The sequence below is a fragment of the Hemicordylus capensis genome, chromosome 1 (genome assembly GCF_027244095.1).
Source record: "Hemicordylus capensis ecotype Gifberg chromosome 1, rHemCap1.1.pri, whole genome shotgun sequence".
Lineage (NCBI taxonomy): Eukaryota > Metazoa > Chordata > Lepidosauria > Squamata > Cordylidae > Hemicordylus > Hemicordylus capensis.
This window is the reverse complement of record NC_069657.1, coordinates 30065512-30089079: the sequence shown is the minus strand read 5'-3', so window position 1 is coordinate 30089079 and position 23568 is coordinate 30065512. Positions and strand designations below refer to the sequence as shown.

The window sequence follows — 23568 nt, the reverse complement described above, 5'->3', positions numbered from 1 at the left end:
TTTCAATGAAAATGTTCTCAAAGCGGTGTGGGGGGGGGGAGAAGAAGAGGGCTGACCCATGTGCCCGCCTGCAAGCTGGTATCAAAGGTGTGGGTCGGGGGGACCAAAAGGTGAGCATCCCACAGGGAGCAACTATCTCGTGTCTTTAGCTACGTGTCGGCTTTGAAGCCCACTGGGGGACTTTTCGCTGTTTCCTTAAGAAGGCAAACGCCATCTGCGTTTGCGAGGGAAAGAGCACGCCTCTCTGCCCCTTTGGACTGAGCAGGGCGGGCAAGTGGGGCGTGGCCACGTGACGGGCCAGGAGTCTCCCGCGCCGCGGACTGGCTCGGGGCGCGCGCGAGAGAGGAGAGGGGTGCGCGCGCGCCCCAGAGAGGCGGCCGCTCTATTCGTCGCCTGAGCTGTCGGGCGGGCAGACCATGCTTTGGGGGAGCAGCGGGAGACAGCCGGGCTGCCGAGCGGACCCCGCCATCCCGGGGAGCTGGAACTGGTAACGCGTCCCAAGCTGCTGCTGGGGGAGGCCCCTCCCCAGCCCCCCCGAGAGCTCTCCACGCCGGGGGGCAGCAGCAGCCTCACCAGCAGCTCGGCGCGGAGCACCAACTCCAGCTCCAGCAGCACCATGGACCTCTCCTTTATGGCCGCGCAGGTAATTGGGGGTGGGTGCGCCGACGCCCCAAGTGGGGTTGCGGGGGGCACCTGGTCGTTTCCCGCGCCAGAATCCCCGCCCCGCGGAAGATCGGCAGGTGCAGCCCGCAGCAAAGCGGAGATGCGCTCGCTCATTCATCTCCGTTCCGCTTTGGCTTAAGGGGCCGTGATGATGAATGAGGCTGTGGAGAGCCCAAGGCGGGAGACGCAGCTGGCGAGGGAAGCAGCGAGGGAGGGAGGAGCTCGCTGGCATGGGTTGTAGAGAGTGGGGTGCTTGCACGGGTTTTCCGGGAGGGTGGCTTTTGAGATCGGTTGAAAATGTGTCAGGGGTTGGGCGAGAGGGAGCTGCGAAGCCCCTCTCCCTGGTTGCAAGGCGGCTTCCTTTGTGCGTCTCTCTACCGCTAAGTGAACGATCGCTGAGAACCGATCACGGGGCCGGGGCGGAGGGAGAATAAAGTGGGGGGGGGTGTAATCCAGCCCCCAACCGCCCCAATGCAACAAGCGGGTCTTAAGATTTCCCAGCAGCAGGTTGATAAGTATGTCTTTCGTTTCTCACTGAAACGCGCGAGTGGAGAATCCAATTCCGCGCGGAAGCGCTAGACATGTAGAACAATTTGATTAGCTGATATTGTGTGGGGAGTGGGACTTTGCCCATCCCAGAAAATAGTAACTTTTTTTGCTGAACCGTTCTAGTGTAGTGTTTAACGTGTCTTTCTAGGACCGGAGAGACAGGTTCGCGTTCAAAAATCCCTACTCGACTTCAAATCCCCACTCATTGGGTGATCTTGGGCCAGTCACTCTTGGAGGGTTGTTGTGAAGATAAAAGTAGGAGCTTTTGCTTCACATGCAGAAAGTCCCACATTAATTCCTAACATATCTCGAAAGGTCTGGGGGAAACTACCCCCCCCCCATTCTGGGGGGTGTTCTTCATTTTGGGGACTGGGTGGCAGTTCAGTGGTAGTAGAGTATCTGCTTTGCATGCAGAAGGTCCCAGGTTCAATCCCTGGCATCTCCTGGAAGTTTTTCACACCCAGCTTTTAGTTCACATCTCCTCTGGAATAGAAGTGTGTTTTCACATATAGGCTAAATTTACCCCCATGTCCCTATAATTTATCGGGGAGCACTTCACACACAATTCAGGCTTTTTTGTCAAGCATTTGAGTGTAGCCCAATTTATATCTGGGATTTAAAAAATCCACTTTTTGCATCTTGGGGGGGGGGGCAACTTCAAACTCGCAGTAAAGCCTCTCAGAAAACCCTGCTGTCTGGGATAGCTCCAGGTAGGGCTGGGAGGAAAGGCTCCTCCCTGCAACCTTGAAGAGCCGCTGCCAGTCAGTGTAGGCAATGCTAAGCTGGATGGACCCAAAGGTCTGACTCAGTATAAGGCAGCTTCCTGTGTTCCTAGTGTACTGCCCCAAGCTTCTTGAAGGGTGAAAGGCAGAATAAAATAAAACAGTTATGTAATTATTTAAATAAACGTCAAAAGTACTCTAATTCCTGGGAACATGGATAGGTATATACAAAAAATTAGGGCTCTGTTGGTGTCAATTGTACTCCCATTTATTTGTTTGTCTGACCCATCCATCTTTTGGAGCTTCACTGTCTCAAGCATTTTCTCTTTTCTGTGTTGTTGTTTTCCTGTGTAGCTTGAGTTGGCTCAGTGGCATCCAAATCAAGGACTGAACTTTAATTTACTGTGTGAAGGGAGAGGGGGCATGATGCCTAACTTGTGCTCTCACCAGCTGCTTCACTGACTGACCACATATATATTGTTATACCCTCACTGAAGTCAATCACTGGTACAACTCTGGGATAACTGCCCTTGCTATTTCCAGACATAATCTCCTGGAAAGAGCTCCTGCAAAAGGCTCACTGAAATGAATGGGAAGTGTCTGTTGTAATCCTGCACTGTTCCCATTGACGTTAATGGAGCTTGTGCAAGTCTTCGTCTTGATAGTTTGTGCTTTTGCTGGGAGTGGGGCAAACTATAACCAATGATAGAGTATACTTCTAATCAAAGGGTCTCCCCCAGACAAATACGCATGGGGATGAGGCTGTAGCTCAGTAGTAGAGCATCTGCTTTGCATAGAGAAAGTCCGAAGTTCAACCCACAGGTACTGACTTGGTGGGAGGGGGGAGATAAGACCTGAGAGATGGTTTAGATCTGCCTGTTCTGAACGGGATTACACTCCCCCTGAAAGATCAGATATGTAGCTTGGGAGTTCTCCTGGACCCAAAGCTCTCTCTGGTTTCTCATGTGGAGGTGGTGGCCAGGAGCGCTTTGGTTGATATGTCAGCTATGCCCATTTCTAGACATGAATGACCTTAAGACAGTGGTACATATGCTCGTAAACTCCAGGCTTGACTACTGTAATGTGTTCTATATGGAACTGCCTTTGTACATAGACGGGAAACTACAATTGGTACAGAATGCGGCAGCCAGACTGGTCTCTGAGACAACATGAAGGGACCACATAACACCGGTTCTAAAAGAACTGCACTGGCTGCTGATATATTTCCAGGTGAAATACAAAGTGCTGGTTATTGCCTATAAAGCCCTTAATGGCTTGGGTCCAGGCTATTTAAGAGAACACCTCCTTTGTCATAATCCCTGCCACCTGTTATGATCTACTGGAGAGGTCCGGTTACAGTTGCCACCAGCTTGTTTGGTAGCATTCCAGGACCGGGCTTTCTCTGTGGCTGCCCCAGGGCTTTGGAATTAGCTTCCTGCTGAAAAAAGAGCATCTCCTTCTCTGTCTGTTTTAAGGAAGAACCTCAAGACCCTCTTGTTCTCTCAGGCTTTTAATTAGAATTAATTTTAATAATTTTTAAAACTTGTTTTAATCATTTTATTCTATTGTTGCTATTATCATTCATTTTAATTTGTGACTTTTAAATATTTTCAGTTTTGTACACTGCCTAGAGATATGCATATCAGGCAGTATAAAAATATGATAAATAAATAAATAAATAAATCCCTTACATCTCCAGGTAGGTCTTGGAAGGACTTCTGACTGAAGCCTTGGAGAGCCACTGCAAGTCAGTGTAAACAATACTGAGCTAGATGGACCAATGGTCTGATTCTGTATAAGGCAACATTCTTTGTTCCTATGCATATTTAATGAGTTTGTCTTGCATCTAAATTCCGGTGAAGTAGGAAACCAAAATAAATGGTTTTCATCAGTCAACACTGTTCCTTACTGGCATAGTTTTTCTTTTCTTTATTTGTTTTCCCTTTCTTTTCCTTCTTTTAGAAAGTGGCACAATAGTACGATTAGGAGCAGGGCCAATACATTGCTGCTTTCTAGCTGTCAGATTGTTCCTACTCTGCAAAGCCTAAAGCTTATGTCGAGTGGTTTTATGTTAAATTGAATTAGGTTGTGTTAAGGAGGGATGAAATCATTTTAATGTGTCAGTTCTGTCGCTTAGGCTTTTTCTGGCATGCCTATCTTTCTATAGAAATTGGTTAAAAACCAACAATGATTATGACCCACCTAGTTACACACATATTTTGCATCATTCATGTATTGCTTCTTTTCAATACCCAGAACAGAAAGAGTCAGATTGTTTTACCGTCTGTCTTCCTGGTCCATATTTCTGTGTGTGTTTTTAAAATTGTACTTTAAATTTTTTCATTGCATGCCCAAATGCATGGCATTTCCCTCCATGTTTATTCCATATAGCTAGGTAGCTACATCATTGATACTGTAAAGAAGGAATGTAGAGTGTGGCTCTTGACCCAGGCTCACCTAAATATTCCTGATAGCCCTGGATCTCTTTAGTAGCCTGATGTGGTTTTTTAGCAACTGTAATAGAAACCCGGGACTGTTTCCTGCTAAAAGACCCATGCATGTTTGCGATGCATATGGACATCCAAGGATTCTCTCCCCTGAACATTGTGTATATTTATGTAAAAAGCTTTTAAAGCTTAATCTGAAGATGGAAGGATGTGAACTGAACCATTTGAATACAGGCATAAACTTACACTCTCTCCCTAATAAATCCCAGAATCACTTGTTTCTAATCTGAAAACCTGATCTTGTTTTCCCTTTATGTTGAATTGGCAGTGGTGGAAAGTTCTGTGAGGTACTGAATTGATGTAACGGAGGCATTAGTCAATATAGCTTTTTCATAGTTATGTCTCCTTGAATTGCATTTGAATGATGGTTACCAATAAGCCCTCTGAACAGGGGCAATTTATTTCAATGATAGACCTGGTTATGCTAAAAAAAAAAAAAAGACTGTGAGATACAGATCTCCAACCTACCTGCACATGAAAGATCTTAGTTCCACCCTGTGACTTTGTCATTCCTCCATCTGGTCTAGACTGAGCTTTAACATTCAATACAGACTCCAGGTATGTGCTCTGCCTCAAATTAAACTCTGTTGTGGCCCCCATTGGCACTAAACAAGTGATACACTGCAGTCATAGCATTGTTTGAAAGGAAACCTGGAGACGGGTCCTAGGTCAGTCGTAGAGCACATGCTTTACATGCAGAAAGTCCCACCCTGGTGTCTGTTTGAACTTAAGAACGTAGGTAGCTGCCTCATACCAAGTCAGACCCTTGTTCCATCTAGTTCAGTATTGTCTACACTTCCTGGCAGCAGCTCTCCAAGGTTTCAGGCAGGCGTCTTTCCCACCCCTACCTGGAGCTTTCCCAGACAGCAGGCTTTACTTTGCTGCAAGGCTTGACTGCGAGTTTGAAGTTGCGCCTAAAAAGTTGCTTTGAGTTTGAAGTTGCCCCCAAAACCCGACACAAGAAGAAGATTTTTTTTTTAATCCCAGATAGAAATCAGGCTACATTCTAACGTGCAGTGAAAAACTTGAATCGCGTGTGAAGTGCTCCCTGATAGTTTGCAGGCACTTTGGGGTAAATCTGGCCGCTATGTGAACGCACACCCGGAGGAGATGCAAGCTTCAGCTGGGTATGAAAAACTTCCTGGAAATGCCAGGGATTGTATCTGGGGTGGTTTTGCCATGCCCCCCGAAATTCTGGGTTTCACCCAGATTTTAAGCATCTCACCCAGATTGCTTAGCCCACCCAGATTTGCCCGGATTTCAGTTTTCATTTTAAAAAAAAAAAAAAAAGCTATACTCTAGCCCTTGTAGAACATGCAGTCACCATTCTGCTCAAAAAAAAATTTCAAGCCAATTTTCATAATATGCAAATTAGGCACCCAGATTTAGAAAGCCAGAATATGGCAACCCTAACCTGGGGCTAAATGCAGAAGGTCTGCCACTGAGCCACGGCCCCACCCCCTCTGCTGGGTAACAGAGTTGGGAAAGACCACTTTGTAAAACCTGGAGAGCCACAGCCAGTAAGAGCAGACACAGTAGTAGATGAGACGACTTGGTATATAATTTTATATGAGGACAGTCTCACATGTTTAAGGAGACTCAAGCTGATGGGATGATGGGAAAGATGAGTACTTAATCTACTTGGTTAATGTCCTTTTGACTTAACACCATATGAAAGAGTCTCTTCGGCCCTCTTCAGATTAAAAAAAAACAATAACTCGGGGATGCTGTACTTGTGGACAGTGGTTTGAGAGAGTTTCTGCAAGTCAGTTTGCAGAATCCCTGGCTGATGCAGCAGAAGCCCTACCCTCCCTCTTATACTATCTGTCTGAAAATGCTGTAACTGTTGACAGATTCTTTCCATGATCAGAATGCTCCTATCACAGAAAGAATCCATTCATGGTCACAACATTTGTAGACAAATGCTGCAAGTGTGGCCTGGGTGGGTAGGGCTTCTTAGCACTTCAGCAAAGAAGTGGGATTTGCGGGTGTGCTCTCAGGATGCTGGATGCAAGTACAGTATCCCTGCCTTTTTGCAGTATCTGGCTTTCCTCTTAGTTGCTCTGTTGTTTTTTGTTGTTGTTTTAAACTTTTCCATAGCTATTGCCTGCTAGCACAGTCCTTGAATGCTTTCATCATTAGAAATATAGCTAACTCTGTTCTTAATATAAAAACAGCCCTGCTAGATCAGGCCCAAGGCCTATAGTCCAGCATCCTGTTTCACACAGTGGCCCACCAGATGATGATGATGATGATGATTTACATTTTATATCCCACTCTTCCTCCAAGGAGCGCAGAGCAGTGTACTACATACAGATGAGAAGCCCACAAGCATGAGGTGAGGGCATGCCCTCTCTTCTGCTGTTGCTCCCCTGCAATGAGTATTTAGAAGCATCTTACCTCTGAGGCTGGAGGTGACCTATAGTCATCAGACTAGTAGACATTAGTACACTGAAGTACTAGCAATATTATTTATTATTATTATTATTATTATTATTATTAATATAATTGGTGTTTCTATTTCATCCTGAATCTCCAGGGCTGTCATAAGAACATAAGAACAGCCCTGCTGGATCAGGCCCAAGGCCCATCTAGTCCAGCATCCTGTTTCGCACAGTGGCCCACCAGATGCCGCTGGAAGCCACAGACAGGAGTTGAGGGCGTGCCCTCTCTCCTGCCATTACTCCCCTGCAACTGGTACTCAGAGGCACCCTGCCCTTGAGGCTGGAGGTGGCCCACAGCCCTCCAACTAGTAGCCATTGATAGACCTCTCCTCCATGAAGTCATCCAAACCCCTCTTAAAGCCATCCAGGTTGTTGGCTGTCACCACATCCTGTGGCAGAGAGTTCCACAAGTGGATCACGCGTTGTGTGAAAAAGTACTTCCGTTTGTTGGTCCTAGACCTCCTGGCAATCAATTTCATGGAGTGACCCCTGGTTCTAGTGTTGTGTGAGAGGGAAAAGAATCTCTCTCTCTCCACTTTCTCCACACCATGCATGACCTTATAGACCTCTATCATGTCTCCCCGCAGTCGTCTTTTTTCTAAACTAAAAAGCCCCAGATGTTGTAGCCTTGCCTCATAAGAAAGGTGCTCTAGGCCCCGATCATCTTGGTTGCCCTCTTCTGTACCTTCTCCAGTTCAACAATGTCCTTTTTTAGATGTGGTGACCAGAATTGTATGCAGTACTCCAAGTGTGGTCGCACCATAGTTTTGTATAAGGGCATTATAATGTTAGCCGTTTTATTTTCAATCCCTTATTTACTTAGGATTACTGAGGGCTTGTCTAGCCATGTAAAAGTAGCATTTTACTTGTTTCATTCTGTTTTGCACCTTCAAGGAATTTTTGGCTTTGTTTTTTGTTTGTTTAAAATACTTTCATGCTCCCTGTCTATCACATTGGCCCACAGGGAGCCTTACACTGAATAAAAGGCATTAAAAAACACATCAAAATCAGCATAAAATAAAAACATGGGTCTCAAACTATGGTGTGGGACTCCCTGCAGAGACACTCACAATCACCCAGGGAGGCACAGGCCAGTGAAATATCACTGCACAAGCCAGTGAAATATCAGGTGTTGTGTAATGTGTGCCTTGCATTCTGGAAGCAATGGAATAATTTCCTATTTCTCAAGGATTTTTATCCACAGGGATGTAGATGCTAGGCAGCCAGCATTTCAGCTGATGGCAGGAGTTCTCCTCAGTTCAGCACTTGCTTCTGCAGACTGTTGGAGACGCAGCTCCAGTTTTGCACCTTCTATCCTAGTGGCTATTAGGGGCATTAGGAGTAGAGATAGTGAGGAAGGGTCTTTCTCTCTGCTCCCCTTCTTGTTGTCTGGCTTTCTTTAATTGGTAGACCGATGCTCTCAGGTCTCTCGATCTTCCTCCTTGCTCGGCTGCATTCTTTATTAGCCATGTGGTCTCTCTCTCTGCTCTGCTCTACACGCTGAAGATGGAATGCTCAGGGACGTGGGCTTTTCTGTCCAGGTATGCAGCTTCCCTAATCAACCTTACTTGCTTTTGAACCTTAAACATCTTTCTCAAGCTACTCTTGAACCGACTTGCTCTTCTCACACACGCTTGCTCTGCTATAATTGGGGTGACCTAAGCCTCTCTCCTCCATTGTAGGCAACATGAGGAGAGCCGAGGGCATAGCCTATGGAGAGCATCTGTGCCAGGGTGTGTGTGGGTAGCTGGAGTGCCTCCATGCTCCCTGTACCTGGGTACAGCAGATCCAGATTTTGAAGACATTTAGGACTAGAACCTTTTGTGGAGTTCAGGCCCTTCCCTTTCCCAGCTACTGCTTCTAATGAGGAAGTAGGACTGTGCCTGCTTTCTAAGTCACACATAGCCCGCTAGTCCTAATACTCCTTGAACAGGATAGGGGTGAGCTTTGCTGTGTGCCATGTCCAGGGCTGTCAACTTTGACTCAATCTACTACTGGAAATTCCCACATGCATGCACGTGTGCACACACACACAGCGATCCAAACCGCGCGCCCACCCCCAATATCTATATACTCTTTCTGAAATTGTGGAAATTTGGGGTCCTTATGGATGGAGATCTGGAGTGCCAGTGGACAAGTAAGAGGTATTGGCAGATTTGGGGTGACCTACAGATAGTGAGGGCTTGAACAAAAAGAGTGGGGAGTTCGTCGGCTTGAAGAATATTCCCTCTAGACATTTCCAAGCCCTTCTGATTCTGAGGGAGAAAGGTGTGTGAAACTCCTTTATCACCAGCCATTTCACAGCTTTATGTTGTTGAGGGGGAAGGGGTTGAAAAGGAGCTGGGACTGAGTGCCAGTGCCCACCCCACAAAAACACCCAGAAAACTGGAAGAAGAAAAAGTTGCATATGAAGTAAGACCCAAGTTAGAGCAACCACTCATGTCTTTGTTGCTAACTTTCCCCCCTCTTCTCACTATGCTCAGCCACAGGCTCAGGGAACACTTGCACAGCAAGGATATACTGCAGCATATTGTTGCGGGTCCATTCTTGCCTGCTTTCTGTAGTCACCTAGAGATTAGTACTGGTTCCTGTATGCTCCAGGCCAATCCAGGAGGATTGGTAACCCTAGCCACGCCCCACTGTGGTCCCAGTCTGGATCCCTCCCCACCTGTGGCCAGGGCTGCAGAAATCCAGTAGTCTACTAGTCTGTGATGAGTGAAAAATGATGCCTGGTGAGTGAAAAAAGTCCTGATGAGCAATGTACCAACATAGCTTGACAAGTAAAATATGTTGTCTGGCTGATAAACTCAGCCAACATTTCTTCGCCCCTGCCTATGGGCACTCTTTGACCCAGGAGGAAAGTTCTTTTTGGTGCCAATAGAACAGCCATGTGGGGCCCTGATTTACATCAGGACCTCGATGGGGACAAAGCCTTCCCCTGCTCCCATTATGACAATCATGACCTAGATTGGGCTTTGCAGGTGCTATTTGGTGTTTTAAGAAAAATGAGGATGCTATTGCAAAGCACACGCTTTAAGTTACATTGAGATTGGCTCTTAGTCCTCAAACATGAATCCTTCATCTGCTTGTAAATTTAGATCTTCCAAGCTGTTAGTGCCCTTTGTGAGTATCCATGCTAGTAATGAATGTACCATTCACATTTGGCCATGTATCCCTTTCTGGAACAAATCCAAGGAAATGAGCTTAAAAAGTGGAGAGAGATCATATTATCTTGGGAGAAAAAAAGAGAGAACCTAGAAAAGCACATTTTAAAAATGCATGAATACCTGCCTACTTGTAGCATGCACATGTCAGCTGTTCAGAGATAAAAACCGCACTGCTTCTTTGATGCTCAGCAGCAAACATCAATAATAGCAGATTTAGGCTTTCTTTTACAGGAAGCTTTTTGTCTCAGAAAAATAACTAGGATACAGTTGGTGTGTGTGTGTGTGTGTGTGTGTGTGTGTGTGTGTGTGAGAGAGAGAGAGAGAGAGAGAGAGAAATAAACTTGTTAAAAGAATCCTCTGCAAATGCTTAAGAGGAAACATTCATAATAACTGGTACTTACTGTAGCTGCATTGCTGGCAATTAAGGGGTGCATGCGGTTACCTTGCTAAAAGCTCCTGGGTTTTCTTTGGGGATGGGTGTTATTCTATGTCCAAGACACACACCAAAAATAAGCAGACTTAAAGTAAGTGCATGTGTGAAGCCCCCCTTAGGTTCAAGGTTTGATGAGTTCCTAAAAGGAAAGATTATCTGGCAGTGGAACAGCCATAACAAGTTGTTCTAGTAAGAACTAATCTGCCAACTTTCCTCCCACTAGCCCTACAACTGGACTAAAATTGGTCCAAATCAGTTAGGCAGTTCACAAGTTAACCCACTTGTGCCTCAGACATTCATGCATCTGCCATCTTGAATTGGGGTGGATAACATCACAAACTACTACATTGAGGTGTCCCCATGTGTCCCTACAGCTGTTACAAATTTGGTTCAAATCGGTTAGGCAGTTCACAAGTTAGCCCACTTCCGCCTAAAACATTTATGCATCCGCCATCTTAAATTGGGGTGGGTGAAATCATCACAAACTGTGCTGTTGAGGTGTCCCTATAGCTATAGCAAATTTGGTCCATATTGGTCCAGGCATTGTGGATTTAATTGAAGGGGACAAACATACAGATGGACACACAGACAGAATACCAGGTTATCTCATAAGCCTACTGAAAAGTAGGCTAAAAATTGAGATTAATATAGCCACTAGAATTAAACGGTTTTGCATGGCAATTGCTTTAAAAAAGAAAGAAGCTGCTCCATGTCACTCCTGGAGTGCAGTAGAAAAGATGTTTTCATTTCCATGGGGATTCTTGGTCAACCTCCTTGAAGGCTCCTCTGCGTCGATGAAATATCTATCTATCTATCTATCTATCAAATTTGTACACTGCCCCAAATTTTTATCTCTGGGCGGTTAACAATTACCTATCTAGTTGTGTTTATTGATCAGCGATGCTGCTGAAGTTTGAAAATAATGGCTTAAAATGTAAATGTTCAGAGGTTGCATGTTTTGAGTGTATTATGAGGTGCTCTTCTCCCCCCCAAATCTTACCCTATATCACTGTTCTCATGGTTGGGGTGGAGAAGGCAGGGATGGACCTACTGCCACCTCACGATCCATGAAGTCCTCTTCAGTACTCTGCCATGCATCCACACGATCCGTGCTGTATCGATCTCTGGAGCCGGGCCTCATCCTAGCCTCCAGGAATCCCCCAATAGACCATGTGATGAGTGCAGTGCATTGGGGGGTTCCCCATGGAGTTGGGCGCTCTAGGCAACCGACTCAGTGTATGCTTGGGCTGCATACACACGGCCCCATACCTGGGGTAAAGTTACATGCCCTTTAACTGAGGTAAAAGCCTGGGTACAAAACCCAGGCTTGCAGGGGAGGCAGCACTGGGATCGGGATCGATCCTGGCCCTGCACACAAGCAGCCTTACCCAGATAGGCCTGTGTAGGGCTGCTTAGGTGCCTAGCTTTTAAGTGTAATTGAAATTGAGGCATGTTATGAGCATATGTGCCCACTTTGCACCTGTGTGGGTGGCATTAATTAGATTCCACATCCACATTTGGTGGCTGCCTTTGGCACATGTTCAGAAATTGATTGCTTTTACTTCCTTACTCTCCAATGAAACTGTCTTTTGACTGGTGAAGTTGACATGAAAATGTAAAATTAGGATGTTTTTACAGAACAGTATCTTGGCTCCTGAGAAATCAAATCACTTGGGAACATCATGTACTTTCTCTGTTTTGGCCAAAGTGGGTGGATGGAAATTAGTGCTTCCTTTCACTTCAGCTTGAGCCTTGCTATGGGAAGTTTACATGGAGGTTACTGAAGATTACAGTATGCTGTATGGTGTTTGCTTTGCAGGTGGGTGGGGTGATGGAGAAGTTTCCTTGCTTCTTAGTGTGTGGGGCAAGCAAATCTCAAAGAGGTTCTGTTCCCTACCCCTTGAGTCCCAAGGTTCTGAGAGGCTGTTCATTGGAATCCCCCTTCACTCCACTAGTGACTCATGGTGCTCACCAGTTCCTGTTCTTTTTACCCCCTTTTCACCAGTGTTTGTGACCAAGGACCTGTTCTGTTCATAGGCACTGCCTCCTAACCATAACTAACCATTTCCAGTAGTCAGAATACAGGGGTGGTCCTTTCATGAGGGGAGAAAAGGCAGTTTCCTCAGGTGGCAGATTACTGGGGCACCAACGGGGTGGCAAAATGCCCCTTGCTGCTGTCATCGGACCAGCTCTTCAGGACTGATTTGATCCTTGCAAGCTTTGAAAGAAGCACCTCTCCTCACATTTCTTGCAAAAGTTGCAAGAAGCATGAGGAGAGAAGAGGAGGCTGCTGGCAGCCTCGCCACCCACATGCCACTTTCAAAGCTTGCATGGTGTCCGTCTGGCCCAACCCCACCACTCACCAGCCCCGACAGTGGTGGCACGGAGGTGAATGATAGGTGTCTTGCCAACAGCCTCCCCACCAGACCCCAGATGCACATGCAGCCTAGGCGACTGGACTGACCAGCACACTGGAGCGACGCAATGGGCACTCGTCAGTGTTGATGATGTCACTGAATACGGTAACACGCTTTACCTAGGGCTGCCTTTGAAGACGATCAGGAAGCTTCAGCAGGTCCAGAATGCAGCGGCTTGCCTACTTATGGGTGCCAAAAGATATGATAGGGTAACACCTCTCCTGCAGTCGCTGCACTGGTTACCCATTCGCTTCCGAATTCAATTCAAAGTCCTGATTCTTACCTTCAAAGCTTTGCAGGGCTTGGGTCCTGTTTACTTACAGAATCCCCTCTCCCATCCAGTTGCATCCCATTCTATTAGATAATTTCAGATGGCCCTTTTGTCAGTCCCTGATTTTCATGAGGTTTGGAGTTCTAGGACCCGCGAAAGGGCTTTTTCGGTTGCTGCCCCACTTCTTTGGAATTCTCTTCCCCTTCAGATTCATCTAGCCCCCTCTCTACCGGTCTTTAAACCCTTACTGAAGATCTTTCTTTTCCATCGGGCATTTGCTTTATTTCCAAATGCCCGTCGGAAAACTTTATTTCCTTTCCATTATCTATTTTAGTTTGTATTTTTAATGTAATTTTTGACTGTAATTTTCAATGTTACCTTATTTACATGTCATTGTACACCGCTCAGAGTCTTTGGAGTGGGCGGTATATTAAATGCTTCTAATATATAAATAAATAAAAATGTCAGACGGGCGATGCTGTCTGACAAGGCAGACACCGGGAACAGGGTTGGATGGGAAGAGGTTGGGCCCAATGGAGGTGGAGGCAGAGACCTGAGAGGGAATGGAACAGGGATGGAGGGATTAATAAAGCAATGGGGGCCATGAGGTGTGGAGCCTGGATGTCCGGTCTATAACTCAGCCTTTAAAGATGGCCAGGCTTGTGCTGAGGGCAGTGGCGCATGAGAGGTCTTCTGGTGAGAAGCCAGTGCTAAGACCAGACCCACTTAGGTGGAGGAAAGGGGGTGAAGGCAACCCCCTCCCCTGACTCTGAGGCCTCACTCACAAGTCTGCTTACCCCTCTGAGGGGAAGGTGGACACCTGGGTTGACACAAGGGTCAGTTTTGAAATGGCCCCCAACAGAGGCGTGGGGCAAAGTAGCATTTGGCACCTTGCCTCCAGCCCACGACATCTTGGGTCAAAATATGTACCTGGCCCTAAAGATGACTATCTAGGCCTGTACTGCAGCATGGGCAGAGTACCTGCCAAGCTGGCTGCTGGAGGTAGAAGTGACCTGCATGAGACATGGTGCAGCTGACCCTTGGCCTCCTAACATCTTGCTAATCTCTGCTATAGCTCATTGGAACTATGGGGAAGAAGTGATATCCTGTTGCTTCAGCTTGAGCCCTGCTACTGGGAGATATCCCTGGAGGTCACTGGGAAGATTCTTTTGGGGTTTCATGTGTGCTTGCCTTGCTTGTGTGTGAGGCTGGTAGGCAGTGAAAGCCTCCTGGTCTAGACCAGGTCTGCACAACTTCGGACTTACAACTTTTGTTGGTCTCCCATCTTCCCTGGTTATTGGCCACGTGGTTGGGATGATGGGAGTTGTAGTCCAACCACAGCTGGAGGGCTGAAGTTGTGCAAACCTGGTCTAGAAAATGCACTTTCCCCCCGCTCACCATACTATAGTTTTCAAGCAGCATTGAGAGAACACAAATGTGCAAACATTGCAGGCCAATTTGGAGCTCTCCTGAAAAGCAATCTCCCCCCCCCCGCAACAAACATTCAACAGGACTTACAAATTGAAGCCCAGTTACAATGTGAGATGAAAGTAGTATCAATTGGGCCATAAATGGGCTGCAAAATTACTGTACCAAATTAGTATAATAATTGAGACACTGTGGGCTTGTAAAGTGCCTGTGTTTTAAAAAAACTGGTTTTCTACCTCCTGCAGAATTTATACATGGTTTAATGCAGAAATGGCCCACTTTGTATGCTCAGGGGCCACTGTGTTCTCAAGACAGTGGTCTGGAGGCTAGAATTCTCCAGCCTGTTTAGGTACTCTAGTCGGGTACTCTGATATTGGCATTGCCTAGAAGTAAGGGCTTCATGGACATCTGGGTTTTTGTAACCAAATCGTCTTTAAAAAAAAATTGATATAGAGTTTACAAGCAGTATTTTAATATGCACTGGACAATATTACAAGTTATCTATAAGTTAGAAACTGATTTTGTATGTGGCTGTATATAACAAGAACAGGCCTGCTCCCTTTGAGTAGTGCACAGCTCAAGATTACTTGAGCCTATAGCAACATTACCAGAGTTTGTTGCCAAAGATGAGTAAATATTTTAGCTCAGCCTCTCTTTTTGAGGGGGCCGAAACCCATGTTTATACTTGATGATGCATTGTGAATAATAATAATAATAATTGTTGTTGTTGTTGTTGGTATAGCACATTTGAGTGGCCCAAGCGCTTTGCATGCATTATCTTGTAATCTTTACAAAAGTGCTGTAAAATGGATATTATTATGACCATATTGCAAATGGAGGGTTACAGTTAAAAGGGAGTAGCTTGCCTACAACAGGGCTGGTTTCAGGAGGCCCTCAGCAGGCTGTTCTCCATGGATTCTTCCCACCTGGTGAGCCCTGAAAGAGTGCCCTTTCACATAGAGGCTATGGACTTGGACAGAACTTGACAAATCCCCAGTGCAAGGGAGCCATGGTGCCTAGAAATGTAACTGTAACACCTGGACTAGGCTATTCAGAGATAGAGTTATTAAATAAAATGGTCATTTGTCCCAGGCATTCCTGTTTTGCTTCGAAGTATGTTGCTCTAAAGGGCTTAAGGAAAAGCCCACTTACCCTCCTGCCCTCACCCCTAGAATGTTAGTTACTAAGTCCAGTAGTTTTGTCTATTGTCTGGCTGGAAAATGTTGGGGCTGGCTCCTAAACCTACAGCAAATATGTCAAGGCCTGATCTTGGGGAATTGGCAGAGGGCCCTCCTGGTCCATCAGCAGCTAAGCAGTGATACCAGCCTTAGCACCAGCCCTAGCCTAAGGCCACTTGATAGGTTGAGGTGAGAGTCAAACCTTGGACCTTCCTAATTCATGGCTTAAAACGCTTAGCCACTACGACACACCAGAACCTAACAGTTGCGGCCAGTGTGGGTGGATTGGGAGGACAGTCAGCCAGCCTCAGGTGAGACTCATTCTCACTCACCTTACCCTGTTCCAGCTGCCTTGCTCCCCCTCACCACCCCTAGCCACAGCATTAACTCTTTGCATGCAGGCTGGTCCCTTGCCCTGTTTCCCAACCCAGCAAATGACCAGCCTGTGAGCAAAGGGTTAGCAGCCAGGACAGGGCAAGAGGTGTTAGAACAAACCTCACTCAAGGCTTGTTTACCACCCTCTCAATCCTCCCCTACTGGCCGCTATTGGAACATACAATGGCTGTCATGCCAAGAAACCTCCTGGTAACACAGCAGGAAGACAGGCCCCGACACAATAGGGAGCTTTTCAAGCTGCACTGGGACTGTGTGCACAGCAGAAGATTGACTATTTGCTCTGACTCCAGAAGTGCCCTGTGTCACTTCAAAGTATGTCCCATAAGGATCATAACATTTCCGGTTCTTTTGTAAATAGATATAAGATGGTTTGTCATTCACTTCCATTCATTTTCAGTTTTTGCAAGAGATTTTTATTTTATTTCTTTAAAAAAGAAAAGACAATCCCATCAAGAATTTTGCAGTTGTTGAAGCCTTTCAATTTACCACCCCTCTCTCTGATAATTAGTATGTTGTCAAGTTGCAGTGTCTGTTGAAAACCCCTACTTAGATCCTTGAAGTGAAATGTAACCATGTGGAAAGTTGGAACCGTGGCACTAGTAAATTCAGCAATGATCAAATGCATTAGCACAGACTTGCTTTCTGTGTGAAATGCTTCATGGCATGAAATCCCTTCAAGGAACGTGGACCGTTATCCTTTGACACTAGGTAGATCCTTCAAAACCTTCAGCTGTCAGATGTGATAGGTCTTTGTACTAGTGAATGTGATACACAATAACAGAAAAAGGAGTCATTGTGGACAGCCTGTGCTTTGGAGAAAGAATTATCATTGTTCATAATGGAAATGTCCTTAGACTATAGTGTCTCTTCAGAAAAAGTTGTGCTGTTGATCCAAGATATGTCTTCCCATGTATGTTCATGGACAAACCATAACCACAGTTGCAGAATGTACAATGTACTGTACATGTAAAATTGTCTTCAGTGAATAAAGATCAGATTGCCCTTAGTCTTTAGACTTTAGCTGAATGGCAAAGACAGAAATAAACCTGTGTTATTGTGCAATGTAGCATCTATTTCTGAGAATGCACACAAGACTGAAATTAACACCTCAACAAAAGGTTAAGGTGTTACTTAAATTCCATCTAAGCCCCCTTTTAGAGGCTTAAGCTGTCCACAGATTTTATACTGCCTTCAAAGTCCAAGTTATTTTCTTTCCTCCACAACTGCATAGACACTACATTTGTGATGAGATAGCTAGACCCACAAACAAAGCTTCAAATAGCTTTGTTTCCATTTGAATGTTGGAAACTCTCATTAAATTTGCTATGGTACATCTTACTTATGCTTTTAGCCAAATTACCTCCACCTTCCATTCAAGGGTGAATTGGGTATACACAGGCCTCCCCAATAGACCATTACATGGAAAATATAATTCTAGTTACATCCTCATATTAGCTACAAACATGTCTGAATTATAGATTTATGGGAAGATCTCCACAGCAGCTACAGGCCAAATCCGTTGTTTTAAAAATTCAGCATTGTACGTCCTTAGTTGTAAATGGGATTTCAGCTCTTGCATGTGCTCAGACTTTGAAAAGAAAAGATGATTTGAAGCATCTGCTGAACCCAACTGGCCTGTTTGCAAATGATATGCAAGATGCTATGTGGAAAACCAATGTCTGGAGTCCTAGTTGGCTTCAGAGTGGGAAAAGTTAGTCCATTTGAAATCGTACACCAAAGATAATGAATACAGTGCAGACTAATGAGCTTATTTAAACTGACCTCCAGAAGAATTGAGTTCAAGTTCAAGTAATGTTATTTGGGGTGAGTGACTGTGCTTGAATAGATCAGAAAACATATGTTTCTCAATTCTCAAAATGGGGAGAAGATCCCCAGATTTTATAAAGCATTTCATCCCCTAGGATGTTTAATGGTGAATATAATTCTTTGCTCTCTCCACTATCTTCTGAAGGTGTTGTCAGCCAAATGCTGGCTCAGCTACTTTTGAAAAGGATTTTTCTTAGTTATGACGAGTTGTAACCCCAACACTTATTGGAGTGACCATAAGATGCAGGAGTCTACAATTCCGCCTGCCATGTAGAGTTCTGTTGACCTCTGAAAGTGATGAGATTCATTCTGGCTTTTCTCTCCAGTTTGGAACAGGTGAGGACATGGGGACCGTCCCCACAGTTATACTGTGCTGGGAAACTCAGTGCAATAGATGGAGCATTTTGCTTCCCTCTCCAGTTCAAACTTGTAACTGAGGAAGGGGGTAGATCTATTCGCATAACAATCCTTCCCCCTGCCCGCCCCTTCTCCTTTGCTTACTTCATTGCCTAAACCAGTGATCTTCATTATTTTTTAAGCAGGGACCACTTGGGCAAAAAACTCTTCAATAGGAAAGGCATTTCCCACAGTGCTGACCTCTGCACAGTTCTTCACTTGTATCAGTGCTGGGAAGGCCCTTTGAGAGAGATGGGGCCCTCTCTTAAAAGCTCTATGAGGAAAGCACTGCTTTGGAAGGACTACATGTCTTAGCACTCTGTGCACACCTTCCAAGATGGTGTAAGGGCACAAGAGAGCTCTGTTTCCCTTAAAGAGTCCCACCAGCACTGGGCAAAAGCACAGCACTACTGCATAGTGGGAGTAGTCACATGCATTGTTCCTTGTAACAGGGAATCCCAGATCTTGTAGTCAATAGCACTTGGAATTCCCTGTTACAGTGAACAATAGTCCCCTCTGCATGGTGCCAGAGGAACCATGCAAAATATTCCAACTTTGGCCAAAGCTTCACATAGGCCCAATAATCAGCCAGGAGGTTGCACTTAGGGCTGATGGGAACTACCATTGGCTCCCAGACCTTACAGTGAAGATCACTGGCATGAGCAATGGTTGTGTCTTAGAGCTAAGTCGACCTTAGGCCCACTTCATATTTATTTTATTTGTTTATTTTTATTTATTTATTGTTAAATCTATATATTGCCTTTCATTAAGACAACCCCAAGGTGGTTTACAGCAAAATTTAAAAACAAGATTGTAAAAAAGACACAATTAAAATATTAAGCTAAAAATATAAAACAAATTTGATTAAAAATTTAAAACAAAAGCATAAAAGCAATACAGAGTACAAAGAGCAGCAGCAGAGACAATCAAATAAATGCCTGGGCAAAAAGCCAAGATTTTACTCTCTTTCTAAAAGCTGTGATGGAGACCGAGGAGTGAATAGCCACCGGGAGAGCATTCCAGTCTGGGGGCAGCAACAGAGAAGGCCCTGTCCTGTGTGCACGACAACCGAGCCTCCCTCATTGTCGGCACCCAGAGCAAAGCCCCCTCAGATGACCTCATCAAGCGGGCAGCAACCCTTGGAAGTAGATGGTCCTCTACACATGGTTTTGGCACATATCAATCATGGCAATGCCATCTCATTTTCAGGGAGTTTTAATGGTATAATTAATATTTTCCAAAACTACCCAGGCAGCATTTCACACAAAGGGGTTTTCCTACAGAGCTCCACATACACATGGTTGCACTGCAAGTTCCTAAATATGTCTCTTCTACCTACCCTTATAGTGAGCTCTCCTAAATTTCATCCCCATTCACTAAGATGATGAAAATAAATAAAAAGGCAGGTGACAACATGATGACTGAATGAATAGCTGTCTTTAGGCCTTGCTAACTATTAGTAAAATTGCCTTCACCAAAAATGTTGTCATTTTAACCAATTTAAACTTCACAGCACTAGATTGAAAATGGACAGATGGTTGAATCTCTGAGATCCAGACTTTTTAATGACAGATTCATGATTAAGGTAAGACAGATGGTATGCTGTCCTGGCAGTGAGTGCAGAGATGAAAAACAAGGGCCAGCAAACCGAAACTTCTGTTGAAATCCTCCTGTTCTACTGAGATATTTCTTGAAACCGAGTCCCTAGTTAGAAGACATATTGGGGGAAAGCCTTCTATCTGTTTTTATAGGGATGCTCTTTGCACTGATAATAGCTTGTGCAACCTTTTATATGAATTTGTGTTATGGTTTGATGTGCATAGATATTAGTCATAGTATTTTCTGTTCTCTTTTATATTTATTTGAGTATTGGTTTATACATACAATAATTGTTACAACATAGTATGAAATAAAAATTGTTAACAACAACAAAAATAAGAAATTATCTTGGTCTTCCTCTCTAGACTGCTCTATGCAGAAAGAATGATGATTTCTCAAGAGAGTTATTTTCAGTGTTTGGATTTTATGGCTAGTGGTTTATCAGTTGTAATTTGCCTTGGAGACTTGATATTGGCTAACTGGGTGCTGGAATCATGTCCTTTCTTTTAATTGGCTGACTTGCTTCTGCCTTAACTCACTTCTCCCTCCAGGTCTGTTTCCCTAAACTCAGAGGCGTATCTAGGGAAAATAGCGCCTAGGGCAAGCATTGAAATTGTGCCCCCTGTCCAAACATCTGACACCCATCTTTCAGATAACTTTACCATAATATCTGCTGAAAAATACGAGTCTGAAGGTCACATTCAAGTCACTTATCTGAATATGTGCACAGTGACATATATTATTTTTTTTTAAAAAAAAAAAATTACCTGTAGCCCCTTTTCGGGGCTTCCCAAAGGCCAGGGAGGGGGTCTTCAGAGGTTTCCCCTCCCCCCTGCTGGCCTCTAGGGCCTCACAGGGACCATTTGAGCATGTGCGGTGGCCATTTTTTTTTAAAGTTTTTGAATGGCAGCTGAAAACAAAATGGCCACCAAGCATGCTCAAATGGCCTCTGTGAGGCCTGGTATGGCCTAGGGCCTCTCAGAGGCCATTTGAGCATGCACGGTGGCCATTTTGTTTCCAACAGCCTTTAAAAAAAATAATTTTAAGAAATGGCGCTCCCCTTCAAGTAGCGCCTGGGGCACGAGTCCTGCCTGCCCCACCCTAGATACGCCCCTGCCTAAACTTCAGTAGTCAGTAGAAAGGGGAACTTGACTACAGTTCCTGCCTGTAGGTTTATTGATATATTTAGCACATTGCCGAAACTTGCATCTCATGGCAGTTTACACACAAATTATGACAATAAAACTACATTAAAACCATAAAAACAATTAAAACACTTAAAATGTCAGTAAGCAGTCAACCCATTTTACAGATAGCTGACGGCTTAATGAAACACATATGTCTTAAGAGCTTTTCTGAAGGCTGCTAGAGAGATGCTAAGGCTCTTACCTCATCAGGGAGTGAGTTCCAAAGCTCTGGGGTGATTGTGGAGAAGGCCCAACCCTGAGTCACCACCAGACAAGCCAGTGGAAGTAGTAGTAGTAGTATGTTTATTGTGGTCACAGACCAGAATTACAAACAATAACAATTAATAGCATTAATAAGAAAATTCAAGAATTTCAAAAGTTTACAAAATCACAAACTGTTCAAATCACTAATGCAGTCTTTACGGAGCTTTGATGCCACAAAACAGAACTTTGCCACATTATCTGAAATTACAGGTTTAAAATTGGCCAGCATAATTTCCAAATAAAATTGGTCTGTGTGACCAGGATAAATGGCTAAAATAGGAGCAATAAATTTGGTGCGAGTATCCTTATAAAATTGGCAATAAAGAATAACATGGGTGATAGACTCTATATCCCCTGAGCTGCAGGGACAACAGCGCTGATCATAAAGAAGTCATTTGAATTTACCATCAAGTACTGCCAAAGGGAGAACGTGCAATCATGCGAGGGTCAGAAGTCTCCTAAATTTTGGTACCAAGATCTGGTCTAAATATTCAGTTGGTTTATAGTTAAAAGTTTGAGATCCTAAGTTTGGATAGCCGTGCAGACTCCTCCTGCAAATCTATATCTCGGAGCCGTTGCTTCGCAAAGCAAAGCGCCTGCTCTAATCCTCGCCCAATAAGATCTTCTTGAGACATGCCCAAGTGATGCAATTTTAATTTCAGAGCTGATTTCCATTTGGAAACGAAACAGTCTGATAACACTAAAGGGGCACAAGCCAGTGGCAACTGTAGGCAGACCTCCCCAGAAGATCTTAATCAGTGGTGGGGCTCATGAAGTATATTATTAAATACCCTGGATTTGTCTTTAGACTCCATCCAAGAAACGGGAGATGTGTCTTATTATTTTTTGTTCTAGAGAACTGATCTGCCTCTACCAAGAATAAGGTAATGAGGTGGTGAGCAAGGGCACATTGTAGCCACCAAGCTTTACATGGTTCAGTGTGCAACATTTCCCAGCTATTTGCAGGGGTGCTGGTTAAAGAGCCCAATTTGCAGGTCCACAGAGAGGTTACATTTAGCATTGTAAGGCCAGTTCAGGAAATACCCGTGCCCAACATGTGAGGAGGAGGGTGGGGCATTTAAATTACTCAGTTAGGGGTTGTTCTAAAATTCTGTCCTCATCACACAGATGTAACAATGCAGGGTTGGAATGGCACAGCAGGTGGAGGGGAGACATGCATGCACAAGCTCCTTGCACAATAAGTGCTGGTATTTCCTGAGTTGGCTAGGGATGTGTGAACTGGCTCAGTCTTGAGCCAGTTCGCCATCGAACTGGTCAGACTCAAGGGCTCGCCCTCAAGCTGGACCAGGCCCAGTTCAGCTCAAGGTGGAGCTGAGCCCTCCCGAGTGGGCTCAGTGCCAGTTTGGGGGTTCTACAGTTTTAAAAAAATATTTAACAACTCACCATCTCTGGGGGGGGTGCTGCCACGGGGGGGTGTCTCTTGTGGTTCCCACTCCCACTCTTGCTGGCCTCCCCCTGGTCTCAGATGGCCCAGTTTGGGCCATTTTGGGGCCGTTCTGGGTCTCTCTGTGCTGGTGGCGGCCATTTTGGAGGCCGCTGCACATGGGCACTGGTTGATTCAGCAGGTGGCAAAGGATGGGTTTTCTTCTGTACCACCTTTCCTAAATTACTCCTATAATCTCCCATTTGCTCTACTGTGGGGAATGCAGGTGTTCACAGCTTCTCTCAAGGAAGATAATGTCCTCCACTTTCTTATATGAGATATGGTTACAGGACTGTGATCCAAAAATACAATTTTGCACACCCCTCTCCTAACACTTTGATCACCAGTGTTTGGTGTGGATCCAGTTTTTGCCTCCACCTCATGTGTGACCAGTGATTTCTTCCAGTGGAATGAATGGAAGCCCGTTGCTTTTTTGGCAAGAAGCAAATGCAACCCTTTCTGTATCCATCGATAAGCACCTCTGTTGTCCTTGTGTAACATTCTACAAATCGATGTCTTAAAATATTACACTTGATTGTAGTTTTTCCTGTGTTGTTTTCCTGGACCATTTTTTTTTTTTAATTAGAAAACAAACTGAGACTCAAGCTGAGTTCCTGTGTTAAAATAGCAACGTGTGGTAGCTGCTTGAATATGAGACTGCGTGGGCTTTGCTTCT

The 23568-nt window shown here is 44.9% G+C and overlaps 1 protein-coding gene across 1 annotated transcript in view; it reads left to right on the top strand.

The window, feature by feature from the left end:
• The first annotated feature begins 302 nt into the window (after positions 1-302).
• The window catches only part of C1H14orf132 (chromosome 1 C14orf132 homolog), an 89384-nt gene continuing 66118 nt past the window's right edge, over positions 303-23568 (top strand). Inside the window, exon 1 of the mRNA XM_053283998.1 lies at positions 303-643. Within this exon, the coding sequence (XP_053139973.1) occupies positions 617-643 (27 nt within the window). The 5' untranslated portion in view covers positions 303-616. The remainder of the gene's footprint in view (positions 644-23568) is intronic.